This window comes from Talpa europaea (genome assembly GCF_964194135.1).
Source record: "Talpa europaea genome assembly, chromosome: 5".
Lineage (NCBI taxonomy): Eukaryota > Metazoa > Chordata > Mammalia > Eulipotyphla > Talpidae > Talpa > Talpa europaea.
The window spans coordinates 116,389,456-116,409,255 of NC_140071.1; the positions used below are offsets into that span (position 1 = coordinate 116,389,456).

The following is a 19,800-nucleotide window of genomic DNA, read 5'->3' on the forward strand; positions in this document are numbered from 1 at the left end:
ACTAAGTGAACTGCTGTGTAGGGTCTCCAGCATGGCAGTCCCCTGAGCAATCTCTCAAGAGGTCAGGGATTCTACGTGGCCCTGTGCCAGGCCTGGCTGGAACTTGTTCTCCCTGTGGACAGTGTTCCCCTTCTTCTTTGGCTGTCGTTCCATCCTATGCTTTGTTTTGTTTTTTGCTATAACTCATGCTATTGCACATATTAAGTGTCCCAAGGATTAAAAAAAACCCTTTTCCAGCTGTTGAACAAGATTTCTTCTACTATTTGTTTGGGCCTAGATAGCATCCCGGGCAACAGATTATCCTCTGGGCTGGAGTCAGGATTGCCAAACCCATAACTCCCAGCGCTTCCAGAAACACTCTCTGACCACACTGACAGCAGATTGGGGAGGAGAGGATCAGAGGAACTTCTGCAGGATAGAATGGTCTTGTTGTGAAGGTTAATAAGAGTGTGTTCTTGATAGAAAGTTGTTAAAAGGGGAGAGTGACAGAACTGAACGGGCCCTTAGAAAAGGAAAAATGTCTAGGGTAGAGACACAAGAGGACAGGTCAAATCAGAGAACAGGCAAAAATGGATAACTGCTTGGTTGATTGTTTTCTGTTTTTCCTTCATTTATACATATTGTCTTCTTTTCAGGATTCACCTATACCCATCTTCCCCAAGAAACTTGACCAGGATTGACCTTTCCAGAAAGGACTGACTGTCCCCAAACCTCTTTCCTCTTTATGTAGACACAGTACTAGGAAGTTTTATTCTTCTGGAGTGTTCTGAAGTTGACTTGCCAACCTGAAAAACTCATTCCCATTAGGGTTTTGATGTCTGAGAGTGGAACGGCCTAGGGAGAATCCTGTGTGCTTTTTCTAAATGGATAGCTTCTTCCAAAGAGACACTACCCTGTAAAGGAAGCATCTCTGGGGGGGCTTCTGAGAGATGTCAGTGGTCTGGCATATGAAGGGCAGCACCCCAATACATGGGCTCATCACCTGTGCTCCTTCTCATCGTACCTGTGTGTATAGCTCTTCCTGATGGATTCAGCAGAGGCGCTGTGGTCTTTCCTTATCATCAGGTGAGAGGTATTGTGGAAGAGAGAAACCACAAGGAACCATTGGGAAAATCTCTCTGCTAGTTGCTTCATTTGCTTATTTGCTCCTCATTCTTTCTTCCTTTCCTTCCTTCAACATACTATGAAAGGTCTGAGTTTGTATCACCGAGGAGGAGGAATCTTACTGAGGAATCTGCAAATGTTATAAAAATGACATTTTTTTTTCCTCTTCAGATAGGGTTTCAAAGAGCTACCCTTTTGTGCAGTGGATTCTTTCTTTTCCCCTTAATAACTTTATCTCTTCCCAGATTGAATATATTGAGTGAGGAAAAGACCTTTTCTCTGCATATCTTACATCTAATTTCTTTTTGGAAGCCACTACTTAGCTTTACTGATGTTTTGCATTTGAACGTGAGGCTAAACCTCCATAGCCTCCTTTCACTGCAAAGATATGGGTTGGATCTTCTTTTATTAATAAAGAGATTACCTTTCAATCTTTCAAGTCCTGCTAGTTTATAATGCATAATGAGATCTCCAGTTGTCTTTCCTTAATGAATTTTTTGGACTCTTTGGCATTCTGGTAAAGGTTCCTTGCTTCAGTGGAAAAGTGTTAAGAGCAGAATCCATCCTATTCTTTTCATTTATTAAACCTCTCAGCCGCGTTCAGAAATTGATCGATTAAAACTGCAATTTTGTTGAATTTGGTCTCAGTTCACAAAGTGGTGTCCACAGTGATGCGATGTTAATGCCCACCATTCTGGGATATGGTTAGTCACCCCAGCCTCCAAATAAAATAAGTCATTAGCTTTTATTGAGATTGTAATTGTGTGAGTCCACTACAACTGCATAAAAGAAGCCAGACAGATAAAAATCGTGTTCTTTGTATTTTTTCCACTTCAATCAGGGATGGCTTTTGTATTCACTTGTTTTAGGGTGTTTGCTGGGATAAAGACAGGTGCTCATTCTTTAATAAAAGGCTGAATGAGAGGTGGAAAACTCAGATATTCAGAAAGCCAGGCTGTTTTCATAATATTGGGAAATCTCAGGCGATAGGACTGTGGATGTGGTGGGGGTTCTTTGCCCACTAAATGACATTTAAAACAAACAATTACCCAATCAAGTTGAGAGCTAAAGGCCAAAGAAAACAGTATGAGTTCATGTTCTTTGACCTCTCCTTGCTTACAACCTCATGAGAGATTATGCTGGGAAGGCAGGGGAGGAAAATACCTCTGAGGATGAGGTGGGAGATTGTAATGTAGCGAGAAAGATTTCCCAAAGGTTAAGAAGGGGCACAGATATGCAAGTGTCTGGAGCTGCTGCACAGATTGGTGGCTGAACCTGTTGGGAGGACAAGCAGGATTGGTTGACCATGGGTACATGCTTACATACAGTAGAGCTTTGGGTACCTGCAAGGGCTTGGAGCTGTGCTGGGATCAGTAATTTTGGAAACCCCAGGGGAGCTGCTCTTCTGTTTTACTGTTTCTTTTGACACTTGGGATCTTCATGAAATTCAGTAGGGAGGCTTCTATCATGACTTGAGATGAAATCTACTACATCAATGGCTCAGGATTAAGCCTTAATTTGAATTCAAGACAATAATATAAATTGACATCTGCATTTTTGAGTCTAGAGTAAAGTTCATTCTTGCTGTTATAATAGTAAAATGTTGGAAGTCATTGTTATGTGAAATAGTAAGGAATTGTTTAGTTATGGCATATCTATATCATGATGCATAAAACTAGATTGCTTTGTGATGATACCATTATATGAAAAATTCAGGTTATGATATAGCATATATGGTTTGAGCCCACTTTAATAAAAATATAAATGTGGGTATATATATATGTTTTCATAAAAAATGGGTAGAAAAAAGTCTGGAAGTATATACAGCAAAATGTTACTAGTGGTTGTCTAGATTATTGAATTTTGAATGATGTCTTGTTCTTATTTACTGTATTTGTTATTGATGAGCACTATTACCTTGTTAGTTCCTCAAAATAGAAATAATTTTTAAAAACCTAAGGTCTTAAATATATCTTTTTTCTGTTTAGATGGTATTGCAGAAATACAAACAGAAGCAAAGCAGAGCAGCTCCTCAGAAATGAAGTAAGTATTTGTGCTGTCTCTTTGGGCTTGCTGTTGGCACTAATTAAGTGTAACTAGTTCTTTTTTTTTTAAAATACTTATTCTTTTTTTTTTTTTAAAGATTTATTTATTTATACAAGGCCTGGGTACAGTCAGAAGCGTGGGAGGGTGAGAGAATTCACCAGAGCCAGAGCAGGGAACAGAATAGGCAGACCAATGAAATACACTGCTGAGGGGAGCAGCAGGCATGGCAGGAGAGGTCTGCGCACCATGTGGGACCCTCGCCAGTGGCCGGGGATCAATCCGGCACTGCAGAGGCTGTGGCAGCTTTGCAGCCCAGCGCTCAACTGCTGCACCACCAGGGGAGGCCCAAGTATAATTAGTTCTTGATAAATAGTCCCGCATAACTGTTTTGTAACCTAAAAAGTACTATGACAAAAGTGCAAGGTTTTCTAAAAAAATTATTTTTAATCATTTAAAATGATTCCTAGTGTATTAGTTTGCTACAGCTGCTATAACAAAATACCATAAACTCAATGACTTAAACAACAGTTTGTTGTTTCACAGCTCTGGAGGTCAGAAGTCTGAAATCAAGGTGTCATCAGGGTTGTGTCCTTCTGTTTCAGGTCTCTTTCCTTGGCTTGTAGGGGGGTCATCACCTCCCTGCATGTCTTCATATCACCTCTATCTGTTCATATATTTCTTCAAAGTAGTTTTGTAAGCAAATTGATAGTAATCATGAAATCATAAGATTGGGTTCTTGAACATTATCCAGAGGATTGCTACTTATTGGATTTAAAAAATTCTCTTACCTTGAATTTTAGGATAAAGAAGGTGGTTTTATGGTAAGGGATTCCAGTCAACCAGGCTTGTACACAGTGTCCCTTTACACAAAGTTTGGCGGGTAAGTCATTTCACTCATTTTCTTTGTTTTAATTTTGAGTTTTTGTGCAAAGTTCTTTTAAGTTTATATGGATCCTGATTTACTAATTTCAATATTAAAAATGAAAACCTGAGCTTGATTTCTAAAATCCAAAGTGCTTTTTATATTCACATTTTTAGTATTTTTCTCATAGTTTGTCATATGTGTTTGTTGCAAGTGATTAGAGAAACGTTAGTAAAATTAAAAAAATAATCAAACAAATAATTGCTATGCACAGTACTGAGCACTAAGGATCTGACGGTGAGAAAGTAGACTCAGACCCTGCTCTCCACCAGCTTAGTAGGGGCTTCAGGAAAGCAATCAGGTAGTTATGGCAGTGCATGAGTCAGTGTTGTGGTAGGAGTCTTTGTGGCTAGACTGAGAGGTGGGAGAGGATATGATGAGTGTAAGGAACTGACCAAAGTGTACTGTAGCTGAATTATAGAATTTAAGGGACAGGATGAAGGATCAGGGTAGAAAAGATGCCTGAGAGGTAAAGGTGGAGGTAGGTCATATCAATGTTCAGGAATCTGAGCTCTGTCTTAAGAACAGCAGGGGTTATTGTAAAAGAATTTTTAGCAAGAGATGACTCTGTTCCAGAAGGATATCTAAAATAGAATTTGTACACTTATAAGTCTTGTTTATTCACTTTTAGAGATTTAAGTCTTCTAGACATTTGCAAGTTTGTTCCCATAGCAGGGACAAATGGCAGTAGCAGGTAATAGCTATTTTAAGATTTTCAACTTTTGGTAAATGGAGTTGATAAATGTTCTTTCACAAGTTCATACAAGAGATTAAGTATGTTACCATTTTATAAACATCCACCTGTTAATGTGAAAGGCAAAACTAAGTAGAACTATGGGGAAAAATAAAATTTGTATAGGGAATAGGAGGGGCCATATGTAGGGGTCCAATGGATGCCTTGTAGATAACTCTTAAGAATGAAAATGTAGGGCCTCCCTGGTGGCACAGGTGTTTGAGCGCAGTGCTGTGAAGCCGTCCGCAGCTTCTGCAGTGCGGGTTCGATCCCCACTGGCCGCGGAGATGCCTACATGGCGAGCAGACCTCTCCTGTCTCGCCTGCTGCTCGTCTCAGCAGTGTATTTCATCAGTCTGCCTGTTCTGTTCCCCATTCTGTCTCTGGTGAATCCTCTCACCGTCCCGCACATCTGGCCTGTACCCCGGTTCTTGTATAAATAAATAGATAAATCTTAAAAAAAAAAAAGAATGAAGCTATATAATTCCAACTTCGTTCTTTTTGTTATAGTGAAGGCTCATCAGGCTTCAGACATTATCATATAAAGGAAACAACAACATCCCCAAAGAAGTATTACCTGGCAGAAAAACATGCATTTGGTTCAATTGCTGAGATTATTGAATATCATAAGCACAATGCAGCAGGTAAGTGAGCTGTCACATCCTACTTCAAATATAAGGTAATGATTAACATGATCAGGTGTGATGAATTCTTCTTTGAGCAGTTTTACTTTTTAGTTGTAGAATGTGATTGATTTAAAATTATTGCATGTTAAAGTGATAGATACAAAGAAAAATCAGAAACAAAGTTTCATAAAAACTTTTATTTTGACCGTAGCCATGAGTTATTCTAGTGGTACCTGGTAAATATTCATATTTCTGTGGTTTGTATCCTTGGTACTGTTGAAGATTCCTTGCTTGACCAAACTTTAGGCTCCAGAACCATCTCTAAGGCCCATCGTGCACTTCCTGGTGAAATTAAGTTTTATTAGGAACCCTGCTAAGTTAGTGTAAGCAGAATCTGCTACCCAATTCAATATCTTATCATCCTCAATATCTGATCAGACTCTATTACCAGTGTCCCCCAGGATATGTCTGATCACTCTGATGTGTCTTTAGTAAGACTCATGTTAATAGGTTTAGCTATAACTCCTCCCTTACTTATCACTGAGGCTTCTCCTAGTAATTTTTCATCCTCTAGTTCTAATGTGAAGATTTTAATTCCTGGTATTCAGTTGTCACTGTTGCTAGGCATTAACTGAGCCATTAATTTGATCTTCAACAAATTTCCCAGATGACTGGAAGTACTACTTAACACAGGCAGTTAAATAATAAAGTTTTGGAGAAACAAAAACTATTTCAGGAGGTGATGGAATTGCAGTGCATCCAATGGGTGGGATACTGATGCTGTCCTCTCTAGGGCCACAGTGGTTCATAGAGTGGAAAAACGTATGCCATATATCAGCTGGCTATAATTTCATTTCCCAAGAAGCAGAGTTGACTTCAATTTGTCATCCAAGCAATCAGATTGCTGGTTCCATAGATTAGTGACTTGATAAATAATCTGAGTTCTTTGGGGATCAATATTTATTGACTTGTACTGCTGCCAATGAAGCAATCTACCATGAAAGAAATTTTTTTTTGACCCTGACCCTGCTTCTTGGCTAGTAATCATCAGTTCTCTGACCCCAACCCTCTTCCTTGACTATAAATTCCTAGTAGCTCAGCCTGTATTCAAAGTGAGACCAATCTCTCTCCCTTATTGTAAAATCCCATTGTAGTGCATTTGTCACCATCCTGAGGGTTTGAAGAGTTGCTCTACCATCTTCAAAGGTGTTGTTGAATATTTTTTTCCTCTGACACTCACATGTCTGTGTCAGAGTTGTCACAGAAGCTGCTAGAAGAGAGCAGGTTTTAGCCCATAGAATTCCAAAAAATTAGAAGAATTGTGTCCTGAATCTCTGCTATACTTATCACTAGAATGAGAACAAACCAGACATCAAAACGAAAAATAGAAACCTCATTTATGCCAACTAAGGCTCTTCATAGGGTGAGACAGAAAAATTTCAAACCTTTAACTTGAAACATGTAACTGAGTAGGAGATACCCAGAAAATAAAGAAGTTTTCAGCTCAGAGAGTTGGAACACCTTCATCCTGCCTACCTTCCTCCCTTTTTGCCTTTCTCCTTTTTATTTTTTGCTGGCATATAATGCAGAGCTATGTGTGCACACAGAAGATGAGCACTGCTAATTCAGCACTTCACCAAGCAGAATGATTAAGAATGAGTTAATGAGCGCTTAACCATACAGAAGGATTACTGATGTGTTAATCAACAAACATTAACTGAATACTTTCTTTGCTTTCTAGGACTTGTCACAAGGTTGCGGTATCCGGTGAGTGCAAAGGAAAAGAACGCACCAACCACTGCAGGATTCAGTTATGGTAAGTCTCATGTTGTATTTGCACCGGCTAATTTTTCTGAAAAGTTTCCATCACAAGACAAGTTTAGATGTGTGGAATTTGATGTACTGGAATTTTTTTTATAAGTATGTAGTATGAGTTTTAGGTAATTATACTTAATGCTGTAGCAACCTCAGTTTTCCTGTCATCTTTATTAATAATTCAGAAGAAAACTTTCTACCAGTGTAAAAACATATGACTGTGATATATTTAAAATATATCAGCTTTGTTGGTTTCACACAAGAATGTAAAGACGAAGGAAATAGAGTAGGTATCCAATTTGATTGTCTTTGTTGCTTCTGGCAAAATCTTTTTAAACTGAAGTTTACATCTTTCAACTTGGTGGAATAGAAAAAGGAAAAAAAAAACACAAAACTCTGAGAGGAAGAATAGTAAATGAGGATATATGTCTTTTAAAATACTTAGAACTTGTAAGCTCTATTATTATTAGCCAATTATGCAGTATCTACTTACCTGCTTCCATTCACTTTATTTGTATGGTGACATCTTAGCAGGGGTGCATCCTCTCCTGAGGGTGGAAAGGCACCTTTTGCCATTTAGATGGGGATCATAAGTTGCTGTGCCTGGTACCAGTAATTGTAGTATTCTGTAACTTTACATTGACCTTGATTCTTTCTTTGTTTCCCATTGATTCATGTTGTTCTCCTTACATTTTATCACTTTCCCCCTCTGTCTCACAGAAAAATGGGAAATTAACCCTTCAGAGCTAACCTTCATGAGGGAGTTGGGGAGTGGACTGTTTGGAGTGGTGAGGCTTGGCAAGTGGCGAGCCCAGTACAAAGTGGCCATCAAAGCCATTAGGGAAGGTGCGATGTGTGAGGAGGACTTTATAGAAGAAGCCAAATTGATGATGTAAGTTACCATGTTCTTTCTGGTTTTTCTTTTTGTTTGAAGAAAAATGGTCCCTCTTCAGCTAATACCCTGGTGGTTTCTCTTCCTAGAGTAACCATGTGTGTGCTTGACTTCCTCCCCAGGAAACTGACCCATCCGAAGTTAGTACAGCTTTATGGTGTCTGCACCCAACAGAAACCACTTTACATTGTCACTGAGTTCATGGAAAGAGGCTGCCTTCTGAATTTCCTCCGACAGAGACAAGGACATTTTAGCAAAGACGTGCTGCTGAGCATGTGTCAGGATGTGTGTGAAGGAATGGAGTATCTGGAGAGAAACAGCTTCATCCACAGAGACCTGGTAATCATAAACCACCGTGTGCCCTGCATTGGCCTAATTCTTTTGTAACACTGGGTCAGAGAATGAGCAATGGTGTATTCACACTGGTATTGCGCACAGCGGCTAAAATCATGAGTTTAGATCTGAGAGGAGAGAAGGTTTATTGCAGGTCAACAAACGAAGGAGCAAGAGAAAACCTCGGATTTACCTCCCCATCTCAGTAGGGGAGGGAATTTATATTGGTTTGGGATTGGGGTTGAGAAAAAAGGAATTAAATTTTATTGGCTGTGGAGTGAGTTGGGGCAAAGAACTGCGGACTTAGCTGAAGTTCATTGGCTATTTACAGGGCAGTCAGCTTGGGGCTCAGTTCAAAGTTAATGCAGTGTACGCATGCTCAGCCTCTGTCATTTGCTACTAAGCTTTCACTCTCCTATCTGTGAAAAAAAATATACTGTTTGTGAAAACAAGCCTCAAAACCAAGTTTAGATGAGTTTTTATATGTTTTGAGACTTCATTATTTTGAAACTTGGTAAATTTAACTTTAATCAAACAGCTACATAAGTAATTTTAACAGAAGGATTTTATTGGATCTAATACACATGATACTTAATTACAAAGGTACTAGTGATATAGTGATAAGTAAAACATAATTACAGAGATAATATTTCCAACTAAGTTACCATGCAATAGTTATTTGGTCTCCATAAAAATCCCACGAGATAGCTAATCATAACAATTTTTCTTTTCATCATTTTATAGATAAGAAAATTTGCTTCAGAGAAGTGAAATGAGTAGTATATGTTGATAAATGAAGAAGTTAAGGGGGTGATTCATTCTTTAACTAAATCCTAAATTCTTTTTCATCTCATGTACTATCATCAGAAACTATAAGAGAAATCCTTTGGTTCATTTTCTTTCTCTCTCAAATCACTGGAAAAAGAAGGAGGCTCGTGTTAGCTCCTGAAATTGCCAGAAAAAATAATATTCTGGGGCCTCCCTGGTGGTGCAAGGGGTTAAGGCACAGCACTATGAAGCTATCTGCAGCCACTTTGATCCCCGGCCAGGGAGGTGACCCACATGGTGCAGCAGACCTCTCCTGTCGTGCCCGCTGCTCTCCTTAGCAGTGTGTTTGAGTAGATCTGTCTGTTCTGTTCCCCACTCTGTCTCTGGTGGATCCTCTCACCACCACCCCCGCCCCCGCACTGGCCTATACCCCAGTTCTTATATGCATAAATAAATAAATCTTAAAAAAATCTTCTATTACTGGTTCTAAATTACAGTGATGAAAACACTTCTTAAATTTTCCTTTCTTACTCAATTTTTTGCCCTCTTTCCTCCATTCTTTCTCTCTCTCTTTTTTCACTGCTCACTCTCAAATCTACTCTTAGCGGGTTGGTAGAAACTTCACTCCTTGTTCTTGAAGATGATTCTTCCACCAAAAAAAATGTGATTCTCATGTAGGACTTCCTCCCATATTTTAGCTCTTATTTTCTTGTCATAAAGCATATATACATTTTTTTCTAAAGTAGCAGCAAAGCAATTTTTAAAAAGTTAACAGTCACCTTTAACAAATATTGCGCTAATACATGTGATATCCATGATAAATGAAACTCAAGAAGTAGGTGCTATTATTATCCTTCTGTTATAGATGAGGAAACTGAGATACAAAGAAGATAAAATCATATACCAATGGTCAGAGAGTCAGGATTGGAATGAGAGTGTCTGACTCTAGAGTTCGTGTTATAATTACTGTGCTATGCTGTCTCTAGATTAGGGCATAATAAAGAACTGAAGATTTGGAAATGGAAAAGTTGATTTCCTGGATGTGTTTTAGGATAGTTACCTAATCTCTCTAAGACTGTTCCTACATTGGTACATTGCAGGTTATAATACTATTTTGCTCACAAGACTGTTCTTGCAGTTTTTTTTTTTTTTTTGGAGTATGGTTGACCAATAAAATAGTATATATTTAAAGTGTTCAACATGATGGCTTGATATAGGTGTGCACTGTAAAATGATTGCCACAACCAAATTAATTCATGTATCTGTCACTCACCATTACCTTTGTGTGTGTGTGTGTGTATGGTGAAAATGTGTGAGATCTGCTCTCAGCTGCTGTCACCTATATGCTGCCATGATATCTGATCTACGTGGTAACTGTAGTCACTGTGCTTGCATTAGATCCTCTAAACTTATCCTGTAACTGAAAGCTTGCACAGCTTTGACCAAAAATTTCCCCATCTGGCTCTGGTGTCCCTAATGTTAAACTTATAAAACTTCCCAAAGTTTTTTGGGAAGAGTTTGAAAAGTATTGTGTTAATTCTTCTTTAAATGTTTGCTAAAATTCACCAGTGAAGCTGTCTTGTACTAGGCTTTTCTTTTGCAAATATGGTCATATTATAGGACTAGGGTAAAGGACTTTGTAAAATAAGTGTGATATATATAACACTAGTTATTGTTATTATCAGGGTCAGTGCTGATAAAGGACATTTCTTTGTCATTTTGAAACTTGTGAACTAAGCACCTTCCTCTTTTTTGTTTTTTTAAAACTAATGAAAATCAAACAGCTACATAAGTATGACAAACTTCACTTGTCCACACAGACCATATCTCAGTGAAAGCCAAGTTTGATATTTTTGTGTCTGTGATATAGACATCCCTGTGGTAGGTTTGTTACCCCTTAATGGAAGATTCTGATATTCTTGCCTCCCGGGTGAAGAACCTGTTGACATCAAGAGGCATTATGCGGTATCCTGTAGAGAGATGGAGGCAAATGCAGTGCCTGGACATTAACCCCACACTAGAAGACTGGTAAATTATATTCAGCAGGAAATAACCTTATAGAAGCAGAATCATTACATTCAGACATTAAATTCTGGACTGTCAGGAAGGAAAATGCATATTTAGCCCATGGATTATGGTATTAAAAAGATCATTATCATATTTTCCTTCTGAGAAATACTGTCCTTTTACCAAACTATTTCCTTGAAATGTGTCACATTAAATAATGGAGAAGGAAGTATAAATTAAATAATCCAGAGTTTTATTTGATTAATCAGTATATTGTGTTATACTGGCAACATTATAAATGACAAAGGAAACTGTGTTACCCAAGGCTGTTCTTTTGACTGCTAGGGACCAGGATGGCCAGTCACTGAGGAAAGCCACTGTGTAAAAGATTGGTCACCCATGACTCTGATGGTGTGTGTAAGTCAGTGAGAACCAGGAGAAAGAGTTCAGGAGATGTCACTCTCAGTAAGATAATCAGGAAGTTGAATCAGAATAGATATGGGAGGGCAAAAATCTGAGCCTTCTTTTTGTTTTTGATTAAGTATGATAATTAGTAAGGATTATATAATGTCTTATTACACATATGATTTTCTTCCTGCCCTATAGATATTTACATAGGGGTAGAAATAATCTGTAAGAGACATTTTCATCCTCTGCAAATCCTGACTGGACTACACTAAAGTTAATATAAACAGAATCTATATATTTTTAAATTTTTATTCCGGAACATTTAACTAATTTACTATTATAATTTTATTTTCCAGGCTGCCAGGAATTGTCTAGTAAATGAGGCAGGAGTTGTGAAAGTGTCTGATTTTGGAATGGCCAGGTAAGACTGAGTCTTTGAGTACATCTACAAGTTCTGGATTAAATTAACGTGAGACTGTGATCTTTCCATTGAAAGTAAGAAAATCTGACCTTTTTGTTGTGCAGTTTGTGTCAACTCCTTCCTCTGAAGCTTATTTTAAAAAGACTTCTTGATTCACATCTTTTGTTCCATTAGCAAAATAGTAGTACCTAGCTTTTTTTTTTTTTTTATAATTTTTTTTTTTTTTTTTATAGAGGCATGCTTTATTTATTTGTTTGCTGGTTTGTTTGTTTGTTTTGTTTATACATGCACTGGGTACAGTCAGAAGCGCGGGAGGGTGAGAGAATTCACCAGAGCCAGAGCGGGGAGCAGAGCAGGCAGAAGGACCGAAGTACACTGCTGAGGGGAGCAGCGGGCGGCAGGAGAGGTCTGCACGCCATGTGGGACCCTCCTCTGGTGGCCGGGGAGCAGCCGGGGATCGAACCGGCGCCGCAGAGGCCGCGCGCAGTTTCGCAACCCAGCGCTCAACTGCTGCGCCACCGGGGAGGCCCGGTACCTAGCTTTTTGGATGGGGAAATGAATTGATTTTTCTGTTTCTTAGTGTGTGTGATTTTTTTAAAAAAGATTTATTTTTATTTATACAAGAACTGGGGTACAGGCCAGAGGCGTCAGAGCGTGAGAGGATTCACCAGAGGCAGAGTGGGGAGCAGAACAGGCAGACTGAACGAAGACACTGCTGAGGGTAGCAGCAGGCAAGGCAGGAGAGGTCTGCTGTACCATGTGGGTATCTCCCTGGCCAGCCGGGAATCAAACCAGTGCTGCAGAGGCTGAGGACAGCTTCACAGCACTGCATTCAATCTGCTGTGCCACCGGGGAGTCCCTGTGTTTTTTTTTTTTAAGATTTATTTATTTATGCATACAAGAGCTGGGGTATAGGCCAGATATGTGGGGTCTCACCAGAGGTAGAATGGGGTACAGAACAGGCAGACTGACTGAAATACACTGCTGAGGGGAGCAGCGGGCGAGACAGGAGAGGTCTGCTGTGCCATGTGGGTAGCTCCCTGGGTCGCTGGGGATCAAACTCATGCTGCAGAGGCTGCAGATTGCTTCATAGTGCAGTGCTTAACCCCTTGTACCACCAGGGAGGCCCCTTAGTGTGTTTTTGCTATAAGGCAATAAAATTAGTTGAATTGCATTTTGGAAGATTTCTTTGCAGAATTTATGCAATTTATTGTCAGCATTGGTTTTTTTCTCAAGCAAACAAACTTGAATAGATATGGGAAATTATGATGGCTTAATGCTCAGCTGACTTCAGGTGATATTAATTCCCCCCCCCCCCCAGCATCATGGTTGGTTTGGCCAAACTTTTTAGCTAGTATTATATTCTGTAGTTGCTTAACACACATTTAAATGGTCTCATTGGAGGAGAAAAAGGGTAAATTCTTGAAGATTCCCAAAGAAATGTCAGAAAGGCAAACTATGGCCAACATCATCCTTTTGTTTACTTTGGAGGGGAGTTACTAGCACTTTCCTTTTGTAACTATTTGATCTCAGGTTTTTCATACCGAGAGCACTGAGATTTCAATTTGAAGACACTCTGAAATCCTGAAAGTAGCATACCCCAGCCACCCTCTAGTAACTAGCTGGTAGGTGGAGAGTCACCTCTCCATTTTAGATGGCCAGATGTTTGTGGAAGATCTTAGGATTCCTTGCCTTATTTACTGAAAAATATCAGGAAGTGGCCTTTAGGGACACTTTCACTTGGAAAAAGACAATACTAGTATATGAGTCAAATCTTAACATATTTAAAGCAATGTCATAAAATCAAGTAAGATTAAACATGGTCTACTTTTCTTCAGAATAACATAACAATTATGGAGGGGAACTTAACAGGAAATTTTTTTTTAAATTTAGGCATTTGCATAATTGTATAGAATTAATAAATGTGGGAATAATCTTCCCTGATGAAGCAGATAGGAAATTTGTTAGCTGTTCAGAAATAAATTCTTTAAAAGAACTAGGCATGCAGTGGGTATGATCCTCTCCACTAGGTGGCAGCATATCCTATTAAATACACTACCTCTTCACCCTGGTGTGGGACAATTCTATTATCTTATTTTCTCAGAAATGTCCTTGGGGGTAAAATTATTAGAATACCCAAATCTATGGTGTGTTCTCTTGATTTTTGTCATTTTAACATGGTATTTAAAATATTTAGTTTTGTCTTCTATTCCTCCTTCTCTTCCTTCCATTGTCTATCCGATTTTTATTCCACCCATCATCCATCCAAAGTTAGATGTCTGCTATGGGCCAGGCATACCATTAGGCTGTACTAGAGCAGAAAATAACATAGATCTAATATTCAGGAGGAGAGAGCAACACAGGACCTGAGAATCCCAAAGAGAAGAAAACACTTTGGGACTTTGGTTCTGGCCATGTGTGATAACAGACATTGTACAGGTGTGAGACCCCTAAAAAATATAAAAGATCCCTAATAGACATAATTTTTTTTAAAAAAGGGGGGGAAGAGACAGCTATGTAAAAAAGCATGGTTCAAGTAGCCACATATGACCTCCCTCCTCTCTTTGTATGACCATGAGCCAACAATGGTTTGTACATTTTTTCAATGGTGAGTAGTTGAGCAGAGATGGTATGTCCTGAAAATATAAAATATTTGTATTCTGGCTTGATGTAGAATAAATTTCCTGACCCCTGTGACAGAAGTGACTTGGGGGATAACTTAGAAGAGGTGGTACTGAGTGATGATGTGGGGCCAGGGTGATGGGAGCTACTTTAGACCTGGTGCCAGAGGCCTCTTTGAGATGGGGTAATTTGAGTGAGACCAAAAGACAGGAAGTAGTTATTCCAGGTAGGGGCCTCCCTGGTGGTGCAAGGGTTAAAGACAGCGCTCTCAAGCAATTGGCAGGGAGGGAGCAAACCACATTGCACAGCAGACCTCCCTCCTCTCCTTCCCCCTCCCCCGCTGCTCCCCCCAGCAGCGTATTTCAGTGGATCTGCCTGTTCTGCTCCCTACTTTCTCTGGTGAATTCTCTTACTTCCCACACCTCTGGCCTGTACCCCAGTTCTTGTATGCATAAATAAAATAATTCTTTAAAAAAAATTCCAGTTGGAAGAAACATCAAGTGCTAGAGCTTAAAAGCAGGGGCAAGCTTGCCTGCTCAAGCAGTTGAAACAGGGCCAGGTGGCTGGCCTATGGCCAGTGCAAGGACTAAAAGCAAGCAAGGACTGGCCACACAGGCCTGTTTCAGTTCCCAGGGAAACTTGGGCCAGGTAGGTTAGGAAGATATTACTGTCAGAAGTGGGGCTAGTACTGTTGCCTATCAGGGCAGTAATTACACAGTGTTCTTTCTTTCTTTCTTTTTTTTTTAAAGATTTATTTGTTTATGCATACAGGAGCAGGGGTGTAGGCCAGAGGTGGGGGGGGGTGAGAGGGTTCACCAGAGGTGCAGGGGGTGTGAGGGCGGTGAGAGGGAACAGAACCAGCGGATTGACTGAAATACACTGCTGAGGGGAGCAGCAGGAGAGACAGGAGAGGTCTGCTGCGCCATGTGGGTCAGCTCTCTGGCTGGGGATTGAATACATGCTTTGGTGGTTGCCGATAGCTTGATAGTGCTAAGACTTGACCCCTTGCGCCATGAGGGAAGCCTCAGTGTTGTTTCTTTAAAAGATGTTCTGTATCTGACAGGCTGTCTACCAATTTCATATATATTTGGTGTTCAGAAAATCTGTGCTTTTGCATCAGATTTTCTGAGACTTCCTCCATACACTAAATTGAGTCTCCTGATTGACAAACAAGTGGATCCAGCCTGTGGTGTTGGTGTCTGCATCCAGCAGCTAGCTATTGTGCTGAATCACCATCTTTGTGTATAGTGCCAAGAAGTGTGTGCAGTGATTTTCTCAGGGAGCTTTTAGAAATTGACTTTATAGTTTCACGTTATACATAAACACATTCTTTTTATTAATATACTCAGAATATTACAGAATGGGCTGAAGTCTCCATAACCTACCATCCAACCAACACTCCTCTCCAGACATAGCCACTGTTTCTAGTTTGTGTGGGTTGTTCCAGAAGTACATTCACACTGAAAATTTATATGACACTGTATTGGGTGTGTAGAGGGGGGATGTCAAGATGGATAAATATACACACCACCACTTACATATGTCATTTTTCAATTTGCTCTTTTCATTTGCTATAGTTTTCAATCATGCTCTGTAGAATGGGGTTGGGGGTGGGGCGGGGGGATCAGTGACTAAAAGAACACGTGTTGCCTGACACCTGCACCACTTCCTTTAGAGCTGCTCTGCTTTAGATGTTTTACATGTGGGGCTTTTGGGTACAATTTTGTTTAAAGAACAAAATTATTGCAAAGAACATTTGCAAACGTATTTTTTTGTACTCTGCTCCCATTTCCTTATATAAAAAAAGGAAAAATAACCAGAGAAGTAAAAGTGCAGATACTAATGTTATAAATTAAAATGGATCCAGCTCAAGCACTTAAAGCTGAAAGGATGGAAATCACCAGGTGTGGCCACTGAGACAAATATTTAGTTTCAACCGGATGCTTTCTGGACTTCAATCAACTTTGTTTTTGATTTTAAGGAGGAAAAAATTTAAAGAACATGTACAAAATGCAGATGTAACTCGGAGGTGTGACCCTGTGGTGTGTCTTCCTCTAGGTATGTTCTGGATGATCAATACACAAGTTCTTCTGGTGCTAAATTTCCTGTGAAGTGGTGTCCTCCTGAAGTGTTTAATTACAGTCGTTTTAGCAGCAAATCAGATGTCTGGTCATTTGGTAAGACCCATGTGCCATTGCTTCTCAACTCTGCTCCTGAGAGGAAGCAGGTTCATGGTTTAGTAATCGTTACTCTTTTCCAGGTGTTTTAATGTGGGAAATATTCACTGAAGGCAGAATGCCCTTCGAGAAAAACACCAACTACGAGGTGGTAACCATGGTTACTCGAGGCCACCGACTCTACCCGCCAAAGTTGGCGTCCAAATACGTATACGAGGTGATGCTGCGATGTTGGCAGGAGGTAACGATATTTTTGTTTGCTTGTATTTTATTTTTCAATCTCTAAAACGTTTAGGGATCTGGGTGTGGTGGATGAATAAAGTGTGGCTTCGTGCTTGTTATTACAATTTCAGTCTCTAGGTAGAAAGCGACCCCTCTCGAGTCAGTTCTGAGTAACAGGAACAAAGAATGTGAAGAAGTGGAAAATGCTCATGGTTAGCAAAATAAATTCAGGGTGTGGCCTCAGCCCCAGGTGGAAATCCTGAGTACCCGAGTTAGGGACTCAGGGGTCAGCCTAGAGAAGTAGGTCTCTTTCAGTGTACCTCTTATATTGTTGAATTAGGACTTTTTAGCTGGGAGGATTTCTTTCTCTAAACCTCAACATCCTCAAGTCTCTTTACTCACAATCCTTGGAAGTTTTCCTTCCCATGTATTACAGTGTCACCTCACTGAACAGATTAGACACAAAAATGACTTTTGAAAGGTAATAATATTATCTTACATGTATGGTAGGCACTATATGAGGTGCTTTATATTTAGTTTTTAAAAAAACCCTTTGAGGAGCAGATACATTTACTCTGACCCCTCTGTGGATGAGAAGCCCAAGGCTCATGAAGTTGACACTTGCCCAAGACCCCAGATAGCTACAGAAAGCCGAGGCCTATCTGACTCCAGCCCCCAGGCTCGCTATCACCTACTGTAATACCTCCCAAGAGCACTGATGGGGATGGCAGAGGCTTCTAGGCAAGCAGTGGTGCTGGGGAGAGCGAGAGAGCATGAGCAAAGGTAAGGGATAGTCATGAAGTTGGTGTGTGTGCACGAAGGTGAAGAGTGCTCTGATTGAGCAGAGTCCATAAATTGAGTAATTAGGAAAGGAGGGGGCTCAGGTTATAGAGGGCCCTGCAAAGTGATTTCACAGATAGTAAGCTCTACTAGGTTCTTAAGCAGGAATGTAAAAGCAGTGTGGTGGAAAGTCTGGCCTAGCACAGTTCTTGCAGGATAGATTGGAACCCATTTGTCAGGCAGGGATGCTATCCACTCTGCTAGAGTAGCACAGACTGAACTCATTGGGTGACATATACATGTTCCAGCCCCAAAGCAATGAGCACCTTGCTCTTGTGTGCTATACCTGAGTTGGACAGTGAGAAATTATTTTTAGAATGGCTTTGGAACCCACAACCTCTCTTTGATTTTTAATTTAGAAACCAGAGGGAAGACCTTCCTTTGAAGATTTGCTGCGTACAATAGATGAACTAGTCGAATGTGAAGAAACTTTTGGAAGATAACTGTGACCAGTGGCTACCAGATTCCAAAGCTCAAGGAACAAATGGCATTTTGTGGCTACTTTTAATTTATTTAGCACTTGGACATGTAGATGGTTTTACCTATAAAGGATACCTGAAGTATTTGTTCCTAAGCCAGATTTAGCCTGTGACTGAATCTTCCAGATTATGAAAATACTGTCTTAGAAATGGTGATTAAAGGGGCTTACTTCTGCCTATCCCATAGGCGCATGAGTGCCCAATGGTGCTAGGTGTAGACCCCTGGATTTGCCCATTTTAGGGGTCTAAATAGGGCCATGATAGCTGGTACCAGTGGAAGGCCAGCATATTCAAAAAGAAGGTTTTTAGAGTCATGTTTCAGCAACCTTTCTCCACTTTGACTTCTGCAGAAATCTGGGGCTGGAGCATTCTCTGGACTGTGGGTTCTAGATGTAGAACCCACCTTGGATAAATATTCGTCTTCAGTTTTAAAAACATCTGTTTTCAAGACTCATGAATATTAAATGAAAATATTTGTATGATGTATATATTGTAAATATATTAATATATAAAAATTATATATTTATAAGAAACATGGGTTGTCTTTCAATTGAAACTTTTTATCCTGTCAGGTATGAACATTGATGTCTTAGGATTGGGAATTGTGCCTCACAGTTGTCAGCTGTTTACTCTTAGGAATCAAATAGTCTTTACTGAAAAGAAAAAGGCTGGACCTTTCACTCACTAATACCCTGGCTTAGGTAGACATGTCTAGGGGCATCTGTTCAGCTGAAGTTTCCAGCAGAGCCAGTGTTTGGACTAAATACATCTTGCACATGGTGTCTGCAGTTAATTGGGAGTTTGATAGAAAATTAACTTGGGGCAATCAGTTTCTAAGTTTAAGAATCTGCCTAAGGGCACAGATGTTTAACTGGAGGTGCTGGGCTCCTGAGCAGAGACATGAAGTGATGTTCACAACCAAGGCTGCCCCTTCTGCCAGCCAGACCCACGAACAAATTCAAGTTCTGGCAGAGACCAGGAAGCATCCAGGAAAACAGAACGTAGAATATCCAGCTGTCTCCCATATGGTTTTCAGGAGGCCTGCTTGGACTGGATTCCTGGGTCAACAAGACTTAATTATAGACTACTGAGTGTGAATGGTTTCTGATGCTTATAGTCTCCAAGAAACTAGAGGAGTTAGAACCTTCACTTTTCCTGATGAACCCAGAGAAAAGATGTACTGTGTTCGTCATCAGTGGCCCCACACATTATTCCTGGTCTTATGGGACAAGAAAATCAAGAAGACATGGGGTCATTCTTTAAGAGTTCCACTGCTGTGGGGCAGCTGCAGCCCGCTTGGCTGTGTGAGTGCATGAGCAGTAGTTGACTGCTCTGAGCAACACCTTTCCCATGGCCCTGGAGAACCATCTCTCCATTCTGGGTGGT

General features: G+C 40.1%; 1 protein-coding gene across 3 annotated transcripts in view; it reads left to right on the plus strand.

Annotated features, from left to right (window-relative positions):
- TEC (tec protein tyrosine kinase) overlaps window positions 1-18,378 on the plus strand; it is a gene marked incomplete at both ends in the record, with an annotated part of 70,941 nt that extends 52,563 nt beyond the window's left edge. For all 3 annotated transcript variants that reach the window (XM_084233844.1, XM_084233842.1, XM_084233843.1), the window contains 10 exons: window positions 3,093-3,147; window positions 3,951-4,030; window positions 5,315-5,448; window positions 7,172-7,246; window positions 7,966-8,137; window positions 8,260-8,476; window positions 12,010-12,074; window positions 16,755-16,873; window positions 16,957-17,114; window positions 18,295-18,378. In XM_084233844.1, coding sequence (XP_084089970.1) covers window positions 3,093-3,147; window positions 3,951-4,030; window positions 5,315-5,448; window positions 7,172-7,246; window positions 7,966-8,137; window positions 8,260-8,476; window positions 12,010-12,074; window positions 16,755-16,873; window positions 16,957-17,114; window positions 18,295-18,378 — 1,159 coding nt within the window. The remainder of the gene's footprint in view (window positions 1-3,092; window positions 3,148-3,950; window positions 4,031-5,314; window positions 5,449-7,171; window positions 7,247-7,965; window positions 8,138-8,259; window positions 8,477-12,009; window positions 12,075-16,754; window positions 16,874-16,956; window positions 17,115-18,294) is intronic.
- Between the last annotated feature and the right edge of the window lie 1,422 nt (window positions 18,379-19,800).